Genomic DNA, 17,138 nt, shown 5'->3' on the forward strand with positions numbered 1-17,138 from the left:
AGATATTTAGAAACAGCAATAAAGGCAAGAAAAACAAAAGGCCACACAGAATAGTTATTAGTACTAACAAAATTATTGGGACCAGGCGCGGTAGCTCACACCTGTAATCCCAGCACTTTCAAAAGCTGAGGCCGGGGCGGTGGGAGGACAGTCACGAGGTCAGGAGATCAAGACCAGCTTGGCCAACATGGTGAAACCCCGTCTCTACTAAAAATACAAAAATTAGCTGGGTGTGGAGGCATGTGCCTGTAGTCCCTGCTACTCGGGAAGCTGAGGCAGGAGAATCGCTTGAATCTGGGAGATGGAGGTTGCAGTGAGCCGAGATAGCGTCACTGCACTCTGCACTCCAGCCTGGGCGAGAGAGTGAGACTCCATTTCAAAAAAAAAAAAATTATTGGAAGTCAAAGAGTGAAGGCTGCACACAATTCATTATTTTCTATTTGAAGCATGTAAATCGATTATTTTCCACTGACAATCCACAAGCCAAATTTTCTTAACAACATGGTTATTGTTTCAAGATTTTTGTCATATCCACCATTTGTTCAAGTCTGGAAAAAGGAAATATTCTATGACCTGGAAAAATGAATGGCCAGATTTTATTCTAATTAATAAATCAAATCACCTTATGCCAAAGCCAGATGTGCAATTTTCCATTCACAAGAAAAAAAAATTCAGGCAATTTTGAATATAAATGCATACATACGTAGACACTCATATATTTAACTGCAAATAATTTATTAATAAACTAATTTTATCCAGTGCATAAAATAGTTTACTTAAATGGGAAACACCAGAGGGAGTGGAAGCTTGGGGACATGGACTCTCACCTGGTCGCATGACTGTCAGAGCTGTCTGCCCAGCGGTGTCCTCTGCCCGCTTATACCACATGCCACTGGGGCTGGGCAGCCACTCCTCCACGTGGCAGCTGTAAGTGCCGCTGTCCTGCACAGCCACGTTCTGGATAAAGAGCCGGTACACGCCGGGGGAAGGACTCTCCAAATGCAGCCGCCCCTTCAGATTGTTCTTGGCTGCCTGCTCTCCGTAGTGGAAGGTGGCGTCACGGCTCAAGCGGGCCACGGTCTCCCGCTCAGGGTGGTTGGGCTTCCATACGAACCATTCCACCACGAGCTGGGAGGTTATGCTGGTACGGTTGAGAACCACACACTCCAGCTGCACCTGCCGGGTCTCCAGAACCGACAGGTTCCCCTGGGCTTGGCTGAGCCTCAGGCGGCTGTCTGGAACAGTAAGGAAAGAGACATCAGTGACAAGAGAACAACAAGCAATTCGTATGCACCCTTTCCCAGGGTACGTGAATGGGTGCCTTCCAAATACAGAAGGACGGCAGCACACACTCCATTAGGAGAAACGTTTCTCAGATGTGGCTCCCTGAACATTCTGAGTTCCTTGATCATGTGTTAGAATGCCTGGGTTTCAAGGAGTTCAATGTTACAGTAACAGCTGTCCCAAAGTCATAGTCCTCATCACTTCTGATGCTCACAGGAGGATTAGTGCCAGCTGTAGAGACTGCACATCCAAATGACAACGGACCACAAAGCATATGGCTGGCCGAGGCAGGTGGCCGGGAGGGGCCAGGGAAGGGGATGGTGAGAAACCTCTGAAAAGCAAGAGTAAACTTTTAAAACTGACCATATGATGGCTAGAAAATGATGAGCTGCCAACCACAAAAGAACTTCAGGGGAAACCCAGTTTAATCTGTTCATGTGTTAGCCCTAAGAATTATAGTCCTCAATTTCCTTACAAAAACCCACACAGGTTCCCTCTTAGGTTGGGAATGGAACTAGTATGACATCAGTAAAGAAAAGACTGCCGGGCAAGGTGGCTCATGCCTGTAATCCCAGCATTTTGGGAGGCCGAGGTGGGTGGATCACTTGAGGCCAGGAGTTTGAGACCAGCCTGGCCAACACAGTGAAACCCCATCTCTACTAAAAATACAAAAATTAGCCGGGTGTGGTGGTATATGCCTGTAATCCCAGCTACTCTGGAGGTGAAGGTTGCAGTGAGCTAAGATCGTGCCACTGCACTCCAACCTGGGCAATAGAGTGAGACTCTGTCTCAAAAAAATGAAAAAAAAAAAAGAAAAAGAAAAGATTGTTACTGGTAGAACTGGGTGCTTTGAAAACTCAGCCAAGCAGAGTCTCCTCCAGTAGAAAAATGTCTTGAATGACAGCATGCCCCGATGGCATGCTTGTAATTTCACAGGGGCCCAAATAAGTCTATCAGGACCAGAGATATCTAGAAGCTGTGACACTATGAATGCACAGTAGCACCTCAGGAATGAGACTTCTGAGTGACATCAGAGGAGGGGAGGATGGGCACTTTCATTCCTTACTTTCTCCACACTTCAATACTGCCTGGATGTTTTACAACATTCATGATTACTTCTGGAATTAAAAAGTCAGAAAATACAAAACAACAAAATATATTTTAAATAACCAGTCTCCCTTTCTCCTTCACCATCCAAAAAATAAAAGAAGATATTGACTCTGGTTGTCTCAGGGTTGAAAGGTTATTTTTTTGTTGAGTTTTGTTTTGTTTGGGGCAGTTGTGTGTGTGTGTGTGTGTGTGTGTGTGTGTGTGTATTTTCCAAAAGCTCTGTAAGTGTAGGCTTTCTCAGCAGGGAAAAGAAAAAAACTAGAAGCAGAGAAAAAAGAAAGAAAACGACACAAATCAAAACTGTCAACTGAAACGGGGAAAGCTGTTTTACTCGGTGTCCTCTGAGTTCCATGTTTACAGTGTTAAAGTTCACTGTAACAGAGACTTCACTAAATGTGTTGAGGGGGATCCTACTAGTCCTTCCGCACTATCCCACTTAGCTTGACTGTAGTCTCAGAGAGGGAACTCTCCTCAATAAATTTAGGATCCTCCAAGAATCTCTTGGTTCCAGTACAAATGAGGAAAGGAAAAAATGATGATGACTAGAACGGAAATGCAGAGTGGTGGGGGTGCTCATGTTCTTTCAGTAGAGAAAATAATCAGAACTGAAAACAGATCAAAAATAGGAACCAAAAGAACACTGGTGGGCCTAATGACAACCTTCCATTTTCAAAAGCCCCAGGGACTGGCCTGAAGTCAGGACATAGGTCACCGAAAATGCCAACGGGAATCACTTCAGACCAGAGCTTCCTGTTTAACGCACCAGCAGAGGTTAGCAGAAAATGCCACTGTGAGGTCAGTGAGAATCTCTGGAAATATCATATCCTCAGGCAAAGGAGGGGAACAGACCCACTGCATTCAGCAGGGGACAGGCCACATCTGGAGTCTGGTATCGAGTTCCACTGGCTTACTGAATAGACCTCCTTAGGAGACAAGTAATAGTGAAGAAAACCAAGTCCCTAGGCTTACTCAGGAGGCTTCAATTCTAGTAGAAGAGATAGAAAACAAATGTGTATATATATACATTCCAGTAAAAAAATAATAAAACATAGTAACCGATAAATCAATTATAAGTAAATACTTCATAATTACTTATATATGAATAAGTAAATTAACAGAATGTCAGGTGGTGATATGTGTTGTGAAAGGGCCGGGGAAAGGAAATCTAGAGTGACAAGGGGGCTACATTTAAGTTAAAATGAGCTAGGAATCCCCCTTCACAGAAGCGCAAGACAAATGAATATCTATGGCCAACATGTTCCAGGCTAAGAGAACAGTAAGTACAAAGGCCTTAAGGTGTTCAAGGAAAGCAACCATTTATTCCTTATTCAACCAATATTTACTAAAAGTACCATGCCAGTGGCTGAAGATATAAGATAGAGCCCTGTCCTCAACATGCTTACAGTGTAGTATAGAAGAAATGCAAACCATTATTAGACTCCGTATTTTAGAAGGGACCCCTATTGGTATAGGAGAAATCAGGGTAGGCTTCTTGGAGGTGGTGCTGGATGAAGTCTTAGGGATGAGGTGAAGACAAGGGAGAAGCAGCAGGAGAAACACATTCCAGACAATGAGGGCAGCACAAGCAAAAGCATGGAGATGAGACTCTGAGTGGTAACACAGCACCTCCCATGGCCCATCAGGAAGGATAGGCAGCGACAACAACAAATTGTAGGGATGTGAGAATGAGGGATGGAGAGGCCCTTAAGGCTCCACTATGTGAGAAGAAGTTGAAAGAACTAGAGATCTTTAACAGAGAAGGGGAGACGGAGAGGGGCCTACACTTCATGTATTTGAAAGGAAATGACCCAGACCTCTCTTCGGTTGTTCCAGAGGCAGATCTAAAATGGGAAATTACGGGACGGTGAACTTTTTAACAATCAGAGCTGCCCAAAAGTGGAACTGAGGCTTGCGGAGTGAGTAACTCTCCCTCTCTGGAAGCATTCTGGCAGAGGTTTAGTGCCACCTGTGAGGCAGAGGAATAAGGGCTACACCACGGGGTCAAAGGGCCAGAGGAGGAATGATTCAGTTTGGAGATAGGAAGGGCTTGTCTGGGCTGGGCTGGGAGCTAAGGAAGAAGGGGGATACAGATGCATAAAACCAGAAAATGCCTTCTAGGTAGGAACTCTGGGTGTGAAGCTGGTGCCAGCCCAAGATTCAGGGTGCAAACTGCAAACCCAGAAGGAGATTCAGGAGCTGCCATGAACCCTGCCTTGCCACATTTTGCTAACCACAGCCGCCCTGCTCCTTGGTGAAGATGGTGTTCACAGAAGCAGAGTCAAGGATGTTTCCATGAGTCTGCCAACAGCATCAGAACCCACTGCAGGTAAAATGGATGGGGTTGCAGTGTGCTAGGGCGATGGTCTGTGTACCTGCAACCACAACCAGCATGCACCTTGCAGAGAGTCTCTCCACACCAGCCCCATAGAGCCCCACCCACCCCCAGGCAGTCTCTGCACTAAACCCACTGGCCCAGGACAGCCGTGCCATGCGGCCTTACCTGGCTGTTTCACAGTGACTTCTGTGCGCCCAGAAACTTCCTCTGCCAGCTTGTACCAGGCGTAGTTGGGGCTCAGCAGCCACTCCTCCACGTGGCAGTAGTAGCTGCCGCTGTCGCTGACCTCGGCTCTCTGGACCGTGAGGCTGAACAGACCCCCCGACACATGCCTCTCAAACTGGAGCCTGGCTCTCAGGCCCTCCTCCTCGGCGTAAGTGCCGTATTCGAAGGCGGAGTTGTGGGTGGTCTTCAGGATGAGCTTGCCGTCAGCATCCGAGGGCTTGTGGACGTACCAGAGCACCGCAAAGTGGGAGTTCTGGCTGGTCTGAGACTTGACTGAGCAGTTCAACTGAATGGGCCTGTTTTCCACCAGGGTGAGGGTCCTCTTTGATTTGCTCACCTGCAGCTTTGTCACTGCAAAGGAAAGAGGAACAGAGGAATCGCCACACACTCCCAGAAACATGGCCCATCCACCTCCAGGCCGGGTTTCCTCCAGCACAGTTCCTGGGGGATTTAACACCGACTGGCTTCAGTGTGCGGAAGGCAGCACGGAGCCTAGGCCACCCCTAAACATCCTTCCCCATCTCCTCCTTGCCATACCCCTGGTTTAGGCCTTCACCATCTCTCCCCTCTCCGCTGCCTGCACAGCCCACCATCACAGGGCCTCCTGGGGTGATCCCGCTGAAATACAAATCTAGCTATATCAGGTCTCTGCTTGAAAAGTTTAATGGCTCCGAACTACCTACCTAAGGGCTAGAGAGAAACAATTCCTTTTCACAGCACAAAGTCCCTTCAGGATCTGGCCTTCACCCAAGTGTCCTGACTCATCTCTCACGACTCACCCTCAAGCACCCTCCACAGGCACACGCACCTGGTGCAGTTTCCCCTGAGCGCTGGCCTTTGCCTTGCTGTCCTCTCTGCCTGTCTCCTTCTGCCACCTCCCACCCTGACCCTTCTCTCCACTTACCCCTCACTCCCGTCCCCCTGGGCTCGATACCCTTCCTCAGCACCCTCTATATATCTCTGGGCTGTGTGTCCTCATATCTCTCTCCCATATCCTAGATGGTGAGCTCCCCCAGGGCAGGGATCAGGCTCTTTCCACTCAATCAGCCAGTATTTACAGAGGCCCACTCGGTTTCCCACAGGATGCCAAGTGCTGGGGATGCCCTGAAGAGTAAGCCGGAGTCCCAGCCCTCATGGGGTGGACTGCCTAGTGGACATTCTCATCGATGCAGCCCCAGAGTCTAGCACAGCGCCTGGTCCAGGAAAGCATTCAATCAGTGCTTGCTGAAATAGGTGAATGAGTGGGTGAGCGAATGAGAACGCATTGGAGAAACATAGCAACAGGTAAATAGAGGATGCTGGGCGGGAGGGGGCTTCCTCTGCGGGAGTGAGAGAGAAGGCCAAGAAGACAGCAAACCATGGGACAAGGCAAAGCCAACTGTAGTCCTCCCTCCTCCTCACTGTCTCACTCCAAAAACAGACAAGAGGGCAGCCTGTGGAGCGCCTCCCCAGCAGCTAGTGGCAAGAAGCCAAGGTGTAATGAAATCCATCTTAGGAAGGTGATTTGAGATCTTACCCACCCCATTCGGCTCTGCGTTCCCCCACCCACCCACCCTCTCCCGCTACTAAAAATGAAAAAAAATAAAAAAATAAAAAATTCTAAGTTCCTCTTAAGGAACTAATAGTACAAGCATTGTTCCACCTCCACCACTCTCTTCACACTGTTTTTCGGCCACAGGGACCAAACCACTTCCCAGCTGAGAAAGAAAGCAGGGGCAGGGTGCAGATTCCACCCAGGTACGGCAACCTGGGCCTCCTCCAGCTGAACTTGTGTGGAGGGCAGGGGCAGGGGAGGGATGCCTGGCCAGGCTCCAGCACTTTGCTGGTCAGACTCTGTTTCTTTAGTCCAGCTCAACCCAGGGAACTGCATCTAGACCCAGGACCCAGCCCACTGGTCATGACCCTGGCCTGCCAGCTTGCGTAAGCTTGGTTTGGCAGCATCAAGGGTTGAGTCCCATGCATCACGAAATCAAAACTTGTGAAAGCCACAGACTGCCACTTGGTCTCCCCATAACAGAGACAAATGTTCTGAATGGATGGAAGGATTTAGCAAGCCAAGGTGTGGCAGAGTCCAATTCCCAATGCCATGACTGAGCAGCACTGAGGAGCATCTCCCAGCGGTGAATCAGATTCTCTCCAGGAAGACCTGTTGAATTCACAAACCCACAGACCTTCTCACACCATCAAGAACACACCAGGCACCATTTAGAGAGAAATCCTGTGTGCCACAGCCCCACCCTCCCGGGTTCATCTTTTTTGTTAGCAAGTCCAATCTTCTGCCTTCTCCTTCTTCAAACACAGGAAGCCCTCTAGGGCACATTAGGAATCCAGGACAGGGTTTACCATTAAGCTCCCAAGCTCTGGAAACTAGATTCCCATTCGCTTGCCAGTCGACTTTTCAGATTGGATTCATATAATACTTGAAACAACCGGCTCCCTTTTCATTCCTTTCCAACCCAATTCACCGCATGCAAATGATATCTATATCAGTGCAAATGACACCACCTGAATTATCTGGTTCTTCGCCAAAAAAACTGGGTTGTTCAGCAATGGAGTAGAAAGAGCTTTAAAATGTATTATTAATTGCGGCCAGATTATTTTTGCAACTGTTACTAAGGAAACCTCAATTGCTATAGTAACTGCATATGTTAAACTGGAATCCTATGACGAAACTTCTATTCAGTCACATGGTCTGAGAACAAGAATCCAAGGAAGAGAAATGTTTCAAAGCATTTCCATTTTTTTTTCTTCCCATGTCAAAATATTGTGAAGTGTTGAGAAGCTTGAAAGAGAGGCATTTTTAAAATTTGGTGCATGTCTGACAGGTGGGCAAGGGGTCAGCTCCTGTTCTATGCTCTGGATTTCCTCCCACATCTCCAGGGCAGGTAGGACCTTTCCTGAGGCACGGGGGAGACTGGAATCTCCACATACAATTAAGGATCCCTCCCATGTCCTGCCACAGCCCTGCCCTGGGCGGTGTACAGCTTGAGTGCACCACCTTCCTCCGCAGGGCTAGGAGAGCCCTGCCCGCTCAGAGACCACAGGTGTTTTCATCTTCAAAATAAGAACAATATGTCTCTATCTCCATTAGGAGTTTTGTGCAGACTAAAAGCAATTGTCTATAAAAGGAGTTTAGCACAGAACCTGGTATACAACAAACACCCAGTGAATTTTAGCTATTCTCATTCCTTTTTGTTTTCTGTGCCTTGTCCCAAGTTCAAAGTTCAACACTTAGATTGGGAGTTGTCAAGCATAAGTGGCAATCTTCCTGTTCAAAGTGCTGTTCTTGGATCAGCAGCACTGGGAGCTTGTTAGAAATGCAGACTCTCAGGCCCCACCCCAGACCCAGTAAATCAGAATCTGCACTTTAACAAGATCCCCAGGTGATTCACACGTAGCTTCAAACCTGAGAAACCCTGGACTTGGCCATGTGAGTGAATGGACTTTGAGAGGCCATAAATGCAGACGTGAAAGAAAAGACTAAGGCTTGGTTAACCCCCAACAGCGAATTGGCAGGAGGAAGAAAGAATCCAGCAAGAGACAGGAAGAGAGAGCCGCTCCAGCTCACGCCAGCAGCCGAGTTCACAGCAGCCCCCAGGGGCCGGGCCCTGTTTAAGGGAATGGCCCTTTCTTTCGGCAACTGGAGAGTTTCCTTCCCAGGCTTCTGATTAAAACTTGATAAGATCTGTGTTTTGCATTGTAGGAGAGGCTGTTGTGTTTGTTACAAGCCAGGATAGAGTGGTTTCAAGGTGAGACATCAGGAAGAGGGAAGAACTCCGTAGCGGAGACCAGCAGCAGCTTTCTCAGCCAGCCTACCCTCCCTTCGGATTCCACTCTGTGCGTGCTCTTCTCACTCAAAACTCATTTAAGTCTTCAATAAAGGATTCCCTTACGCTCCACTATAGCTCTGTTACTGCTGCCTTACAACGAAGGTAATTTTTCAACAGTCTTCTCTTATGAAATTCTAAGCATATTCAGGGCAGGGACTCTGACCCAATCATTGTTAAACTAATCAATGAATGGTTGAATAAATGTGGTTACTTTTTTCAAAGGAGAGGCAATTCTGATTTTGATAGAAGAGAGAACATTTCGAAAGGTATGTGGCCTCTGAGCTAGGCCCTGTGAAACAAGCAGAGAAGGAGAGTGAAAGGGCACGTCAAAGAGAGAGCACAAGTGAGGAAAGAAGACAATTACCCTGTGCAGTCTATTCAGGGAGGAGCACGTGCTCAGGTGCAGTGGATGAGGTTAGAAAGGTAAGCTTCGGCCACACTGCAAAGGGCCTGGAGCTTGCACTTCATCCTGACCACCTGTGGCCCTCAGGGTGCACGCCATGGATCTGCAGATCAGCATCACCTGGGAATCTGCCGGCCCCTGCTAAGTCAGAAAAACTGCAGGTGAGGCTCAGCAACCTGCAGTCTTATGAGCCCTCCAGTCCATTCTGATGCACACTCAAGTTTGAGAAGCCACAGCGGTGCTGCTGAGGTGGTTGCCGGTAAGTCTGAAGAGAGCGGGTTCTGTGCAGTGGTGTGGAGGAAGACACTGCTCTTTATGAAAGAAGACAGTAATGCCAGAGATAGAGGCAGTGGCTGTGGCAGGAGACATGTTTCAAGTGGAGGGAAGCAAGTCAGACGAGAGACAAGGAGAGAATGCAGGGTGAGCTGCCTGGGAAGCCAGTGGCATAGCTGCCTGCCAGTCAAACTGTTACTACCCCTGAGTCCCTCTGTCCTTAACACCCCTTGGCTCTCTGCTCTCTCCACATGACCATTCCCTATTTGGGCCCCAGTGATCTCTTTCTCATACTCTTATAATTGGCCTGCATCCCTCCCTCTCAGCCTAACCACAGTCAGGGGATTTTCCTAAATGGCAAGCAGGGCATGCTACTGCCCACGGCTGCCCACCCCACAGCCCGTGACAGCAGTTCTCAATAAAGCAGCTAATCGCAAGCAGGTCTCTGGTTGCCATATTGATTTGGGGAGGGGTATATATTCAATGGAATAAAGCCATTGAAGATGTAAAATCCTATCTGGGACAACTCCATGCAACAAAACTCTGCCTCGTGTCCTGTGTGACTTTCGAATGACATTCATATGGCAAAACTTATGCCTCTGAGTCTAGAACCTACATTCATTTTACTATCATCATAATACTTTTATTTTGCATAGTTTTAATATGTGCCAGGTCAGTCAAGAGAAGATTTTCCTTTGTTTTGTTCAGAATTGTAGCAAGACTTACTCAGGACTTCGGAAACCCTGTCGGGATGGCAGTCCTGCTCGGGGTGCCAAGTCTGATACAGTGACTGTCAGTGTGCATTTAGAGGCAGCGTTGACTGTGACTGTGCCCCCAGCATAGCTGTCCTGAGCATTTACACATTGAAACACATTATTTTACTATGAACTACTTTTTTAAAGAAACTTTCTTTATCCCACAACTAGGAGAGTATAGCAAATTTTAAAGATGATATGATTAGGAATGTTATATTGTATATTAATTTCATTTCTGGGTAAAGGGAATATAAATTATTACAAAAATGGAGTATATGATCTGAGTATGAGCTAAAGTCCTATTTCTGAGTTTAGGATATTCTTATTTATTTAGCAAACTTTCATCTGGTCCTATGTGCTCAGCACTATGCTAGCACTTTATAAATATTAACTATTTGGTCCTCACCAATCCTATGAAATAAATATTATTCCCAATTTTATAAAGACGCTTGCCCACAGTCACACAGCTGGCTCAGTGGTAGAGCTGGAATTCAAACCCAGGCTGTCTGGTCTGTCCTTGCTTTTAGCTATTACATATGCCCACCCTCACCCCATGCTCCCGCGTACAAAATGGACTTCTTGATCCCTGCCAGCTTGCCTAGGGGTGAACCCCTCCCAGACCCCATGCTTTAGTCATCTCAAAATAAGCATGTGCTCCCACCCTCTGTGACTGTATTCACACTCTTCTCTGAGCCCGAAATGCTGCACTCCTCCTTCCCAACCTACTGCCCTCACCCCTACCCGACTCCCTCCTCACACCTCCGGCCCCTACCCCTGCCCTGTGCTAGCTCTGCCTCCACACCTGTAATGCTTTTCTGCTCTCCTCTGTCCGTAGGCCTGCTGCCTCCCACAGAGCCCGCAAGACAGGAACGTGACACACCCATCTCTGCAGCCTCACCAGCATGGCAACCTGGCACTTAGTAGGTGCTCAAACATGCATGCAGAGAGACAGGGAGGGAGGGGCAAGGGGAAAGTGGCAAGAGTCTGCAGGTGGAAAGAGCTAATGAAGGTAACCCAGATGCGCCCTACCCTGCCTTACCTGTCTGCAGGCAGGGCAGTGACCCTGGCTCGTTGATGCCAAAATCAAGTGCCCCGGTGTTACTATGACAACAGGCCTGAGGCATTGGGGAGGGGCTGGGCACTCCTCTTAGGGCTCTTGCACTCATGCCCATTCTATCTTGGCACAGACAACAGGTAGAAGCCACCTGGGATGGAAGAAGGAGAACCCCAGACTCCCCTGAAAGAAGGTAGAGGCCAGTCCTCTGAGGGATGGGACAGCCAGTCACCCATCAGAATGCAACAAGGAGAGCCAGTGTTCACATGCTCTGGACTCAGGGAAGTCAAAGAAAAGCCCTCTGCTATCCCAATCTGCCAGGTCAGCAATAAGAAATAGAAGAAAACCGATTTGGCAACATCCAGAGAGTATTAAATATTCATCCTGACTGCCCATCAGTAAAATCCCAGCAGAATACACCCTCTGACAAGTCGGCTTTCCACCACCGGAGGCTGTCCTCCTGGAAGCTTGTTTATGGCTTTGTCAATTTTAATGTACAATATTTAATAGCCAAACCAAGATATTGTCGTAAACATTTGGAAAATGAGTGCTGACATTTCCCTTACTGCTTCTGTATTTAGGGATGTGTAATTGGTGGGTGTTTTGAGCTAAAGAAAATCAGAAGGAAGCAAGGCAATTATGCTTCACAATTAAAAGAGAAAAGAACTGATTAAGAGCTAACAATCAAATATGTGAACTGGCTGAAAGTCTTGCCTAAGCGCCCCTGGAGGGGTCACACTACGTGATCAATGGGGATCAGACTAAGCTAGAACAACAGCAACGTGAGAGTGACAGCATTCCTTGAAGATTCTGTTGGGGATGTGCATTTGCAACAGGAAGCACGCACAGGGAATGGTCAAATAACACATCCACAACAAGTCAACTGTGCCATCCAACCAGAGATTCTGATGAATACTGATACAGGGGCAGGATTAGCAGGTGGCTCCATCAGGGACGAGTCTGGGGCACAGACCACAAAGTAGATTGCTGCGATAAGTGATCTCACAGCAGTGGAAGGCTGATGGTAAATGGACCAGCGTGAGTCAACAGTCCCTGGATTCCTATTTCATTCCGACGGAATAAGAATATTCAACACAATATTCTTTAAAACAGGGGTAGCAGGGGACATTTCTATGGAAGACACCAGAGCAGGGCTAAGAATCTAGGTTTTGAGGGGCAAGGTATGCAGGGAGAGCAACGGAAGAGAGGACAGCGCTGGTTCTGAGCTCTAGTATCCCCAAGTCTTAGAGCCACCTTGTGGCAGAAGCTGGAAGAATCAGGAGTTAAAAGAGGCACAAGATAAAACTTTTACACCATCAGCAAACTGTCTTGAGGAACCTCCACGAGTGTCTTATGACCCCAACTTCCAAAAAAACAAATTTAAGGATTTGCTAAAGGGGATTAGGAAATCAGGGGTGGTTAACCAGAGAGAGGAAACATTAAATACAAGTATACGGTACCAAAGAGGATTCTTGAGAAGAAAAACACTTGTCTAGAACATACAATAATAAAATTAGGAACTTGGACTCTGGAGCCAGACTGCCTGTCTGGACTTGAATCCTGGCTCTGCCACTTCCTATGGCACACTGGGCAATTTATGTAACTTCTGTGTCAGTGTCCTCATCCGTGAAGCTGGGTAAAACGGTCCCCCTCACAGCACTGCATGGATTAAGGAAGGAGGAACTAAGTTATTATGTGTAAAGCATTCACACTGGTTTACAAGAAATGCTCAGTGAAAATTAGCTGCTACTGTTGTTACTACCAGTAACACTAGTGCCATAAGTCCTCCACATCATCAATCTACAAGGAGAAAATTCTTCTGTGAAGGACACCATTCACTGAATGCAGAAAGAGTAATCTCTGATTACACAGCCTTTAGAAAGGTCAAAGTCTCCCTACCTCAATTACTTTTTAACAAGGCACACCTGGATTCAAATCCCAACTTCCCCCCTTACTCACTAGGTGTTTAATTTGAGCAAGTGAGAACCTCTCAGAGCCTCTGTTACTTCATTTGTAAAATGGGAAAGCAATATGTTCCTCCCAGGGTTGCAGTGAAGATTAAGTGAGATAATATACACCAAGTGTCCAATAGTCCCCAGCACACAGTCAGCTCTCATGTATTTTTCCACTTCTATTTCCCCAAAATGAATGCACCAGCACCAAAGTTGATAGGAAAAAGAGTAAAAACTCATATGAAGCTCTCTGGAAAATATTAAGTGCTAAACACATAAATATTTAACAGAGGAGAGACAGTAACACTTAAGGGGATGCACTCTCCTGGTGCCTCAGCCGCCCTCTGGGAGTCCTGCACGGCCTCAAGCACCCACCTTTGCTCTTCCTAGCCTCCAAAGGGCCATAAAAGTATATTACTGTGCACCTTTAAGTAAAGGCCTCATAACAGCACAAGTACGGTGATACTCTTAAGTCCCCTCTGCCAACCACTGTTCATTCTCACTTTACAGTGAAAACACAACAGAAACCAACTCAAGACACCCGAAAGACGTCCTCAGAGCAGATCCAGGGTCTCCCAACCCTCCAGCTATTTTATCTACCAGGGAGGCAATTATGGTATAAAGGAAAACGTTTGCTCTACAGAAGTCAGAGAGACCTGGGCTCCAATCTCAGCTCAAATCTGTTTTGCCACTTAACCAGCTGGCTTGCCTCCATCAAGATTCCCAACCACTTTAAGTCTTGGTTTCCTCATTAGCAAAATAGAGATACAAACACCTATGTTATTAGGTTGTGGGATAAATTTAAAAAGAAAACATGAGTAAAGCACTAGGCACAAACCTGGCATCCAAGAGGTACTTCATACATATTTTTTCCTGTGTGCCTTTAGTAACACCATACATTAAATAATTAGAACCTTCAATGAATTAATTCTGGATTCTTCTCTTAGGCACTCCAGTCTTAGATTCCAAGTAGTACCAGAAACAGGCAAATACGAGGGATGTATTCAAAAAGGCAATGTCAGACAAGGTCTTGGGGACAGCATCTCCTCTACCTTCTACAGCTGCAGAACCATGTGACGGGCACTACTGCTCAGAAAACTGACCTTAAGAGCCAGAGGGGACCAAAAAAAAAGGTGCAATTACAATCCTAATGTACCACTCAATAATGCAGGCAAGTGGGTACCTCGACATTTTCCACAACAAGGGTTCACATAAAATGGCGTCTCTGCTTAACCTTCCATTAACCTGAAAATCCACTTAAGCAAAACAGCCTCTTCCCCAAGCGTCCCCAAGTTTAGGCTCTCACTGGCCAAGGGAACAGTCTCATCATTTATACCACTCACTTGTTCCAAAATCTGGTACAGAACAGAACTCTGTTATGGGGTTAGACGAGGTGAAGGAGAAACCCAAAGGTGACCATTATTTAACCTCACATTGCTGAAAACAACACTTGGCTACCTGAAGTAGTCTAGCAGACCAGGTCTGGCACTAACCGTGGCTGTCAGTGGGCAGAAAAATCCTTTTGGCAAGGCGTTCCAGCCATCTTTGCAAAGTCAAACCCTCACCCTTGCCTGCACAGGTGCCTGTTCTAGCCGAGGCATGGGCTGGGCAAGGGAAGGAACACAGGAGCCAACCGCCCGGGCTCCACCCTCCACCAGCTTCTAACCTGGCGGGAGACAAGGACAGACAGAGGAAAACCATAAGAGCTACATGTACTTAACTCCTCCCACATGTCAGCAGAAGAGCCTGATGAAGGTGAGAGTGTTTGCAGAAATCCCCACTGACTAATGCTCCCCAAATTGATGCACCCTCATGATCTGCTTTTAGACAGACTCAGCCTCCATAGAGAAAGGAGCTCAAATTCAGGGCCCATACAACTGGACGGGGCCTGGGTGCAGGCAACATTGTGGGAGAAACTCAACCGGGGTTCAAATCCTGGCTCCACCATTCACTGGGTACATGACCTTAGGCTAGTCACTTAAATCTTTCCTGGGGTGGTTGTGCAATTCTAATAAAGTAATTGACCTTCAGCGCCTCGTATAAAGCAGATGCTCAATAGGTGCCCATTACCCTCCCTCTTTACTCAGAATTTCCTTGCCTGTGAACAGGAGGCAATGATACCACTTCCACATCGTTGTATGAGGATTACAGGAGATGAGGTTAAGAAAAGGGCTTTCTTTAAAGCAATTGGCCTGTGCATTTCACAAATGTGCATGTCTTCACACACACACACGGGTTAGGGAACTGTTCTAGATTAAAGGAGTCTAAAGAGACAGGATAACAAATGTGATGTGTGATCCCTGATTGGATCCTGATTTGAAAGGGAAAGGGACTCTAAAAGGCATGATTGGGACAACTGGGGAAATGTAGGTGATAGCAGTACACTAACGTAAAACCCCAAGCATGCGATAATGGTGCAGTGGGTGGGTAGGTTCTTAGGAGTTACATGTTGAAGTACTCGGGGGAAGTATCCCAATGTCCACATCTTTCCCTCCAATGGCTCAAAAACAACAAAATACACACACAGAGGAAGAAAACAAATGCTGTCAGACAACTGGCTCTCAAGGAAAGGGAATACAAGTGTCCACTGCATGATTCTTAAAACTTCCTATTGATTTGCAGTGTCTCTCAATGAAGAGCTGGGAAAGGGGGAAGTGATGCTAAGGGCTCCATGCACACCTTTCCTTTCCCCTCACATCTGCTCAGGCAGCATGGGCACACAGTCCCCAGGTCCGCAGCACTCACCTGGCTGCAGCACCCTGATCTCCAGCAGGTTGGAGGTCCTCTCCGCCAGCCGTGTCCAGGTGTTGTTGTAGTTCTTCCGCCACAGCTCCGCCACACACTGGTACTTGCCCGCTTCCGTGTCACTGGCTCGGCTGATGCTTAGGCGGACGTTGTTGCTGGACTCGGCCTTCTCGATGGCAGTTCGGGTTCGGAAGCTGGAGGACCTGTCCCCCCACTGGACCCCTCCGTCCCGGGTGAAGGTCACCAAGTCATGGAACTCCACCGTGCCCACCGGCTGGAACCTCCACGTCACCGACACGGGAACCCGGGCAGGGTAATGGGGTTTGATGATACACTGCAAGTCAAAGGAGTCGCTGTACGTCACTCCCGGTGTCCGGGAGATGGCTGTGACTGCAAAGCCCATTTCTGGAGAGAGAGCAGAGAGATTCAACCAGAGGAGGCCCATGGCTTTCTCAGGGCAGCGTGACATCAGCAATGGGGCAGCTGGCAAAGCAAGCAAAGTGGAGCAGAGGCTCTCGGGGCCCCTTTTGAACTCTCAGGCTAGTGTTGCTTTTAGTATCCTGCTGAGGCCCAGTCCAAGAGTTTCCAAGACTCCACAGAGAGGCCCACCACAGCTCCCCCTGAGCAGCACTAGCCTAACCCTTCCCAATGAGATCCTTGTGCATTTGCTCCTCCCCTGGAATTAGACACCACAGTCCTCTTGGGGACTGACTGCATGTAGGCAGGGTCGCTCCCAGAAGTCTTGAGATTCCATGAGAAGACAGGAAAAGAAAAGCCCAAAGCCAATTTCCTCCATTGCATAGGAGGTAAACACAACCACACAGCCCCAACACCTCTTTTCCTGGTCCCCGAGCGCACTGGTGCTGAGAAGGGAAGCAGATGGAACTGGCCTCCAGTCCCTCTCCCGCGTCCCTCATGAAATCCAAGAACAAAGCGGGTGGGGACCTCCAGTGGGGTGGGACAATTGTCCTAAATGCAGGGTTCTGCAGTCTCAGCCGCTGTGAGTCTCTCAATATTCCTTATTGAATGGGCAGCACTGCTAAGCCCTAACACTGACTCCTCAATATGAGTACCTCAGAGTTCCTTCAGCCTGGAAATACCGCTTAATAGTCATACATTGATCACAATCATAAAGCTAACAGTAGCCAGTATGTATTGAGCACTATCTAGGT

General features: G+C 47.7%; 1 protein-coding gene across 2 annotated transcripts in view; it reads right to left on the reverse strand.

The window, feature by feature from the left end:
* The window catches only part of IGSF3 (immunoglobulin superfamily member 3), a 93,470-nt gene that overhangs the window by 9,509 nt on the left and 66,823 nt on the right, over window positions 1-17,138 (reverse strand). For both annotated transcript variants that reach the window (XM_025356460.1, XM_025356453.1), the window contains 3 exons: window positions 15,967-16,371; window positions 4,895-5,305; window positions 828-1,235 (listed from right to left, as the gene is read on the reverse strand). In XM_025356460.1, the coding sequence (XP_025212245.1) occupies window positions 828-1,235; window positions 4,895-5,305; window positions 15,967-16,371 (1,224 nt within the window). The remainder of the gene's footprint in view (window positions 1-827; window positions 1,236-4,894; window positions 5,306-15,966; window positions 16,372-17,138) is intronic.

The sequence above is a fragment of the Theropithecus gelada genome, chromosome 1 (assembly GCF_003255815.1).
Source record: "Theropithecus gelada isolate Dixy chromosome 1, Tgel_1.0, whole genome shotgun sequence".
NCBI lineage: Eukaryota > Metazoa > Chordata > Mammalia > Primates > Cercopithecidae > Theropithecus > Theropithecus gelada.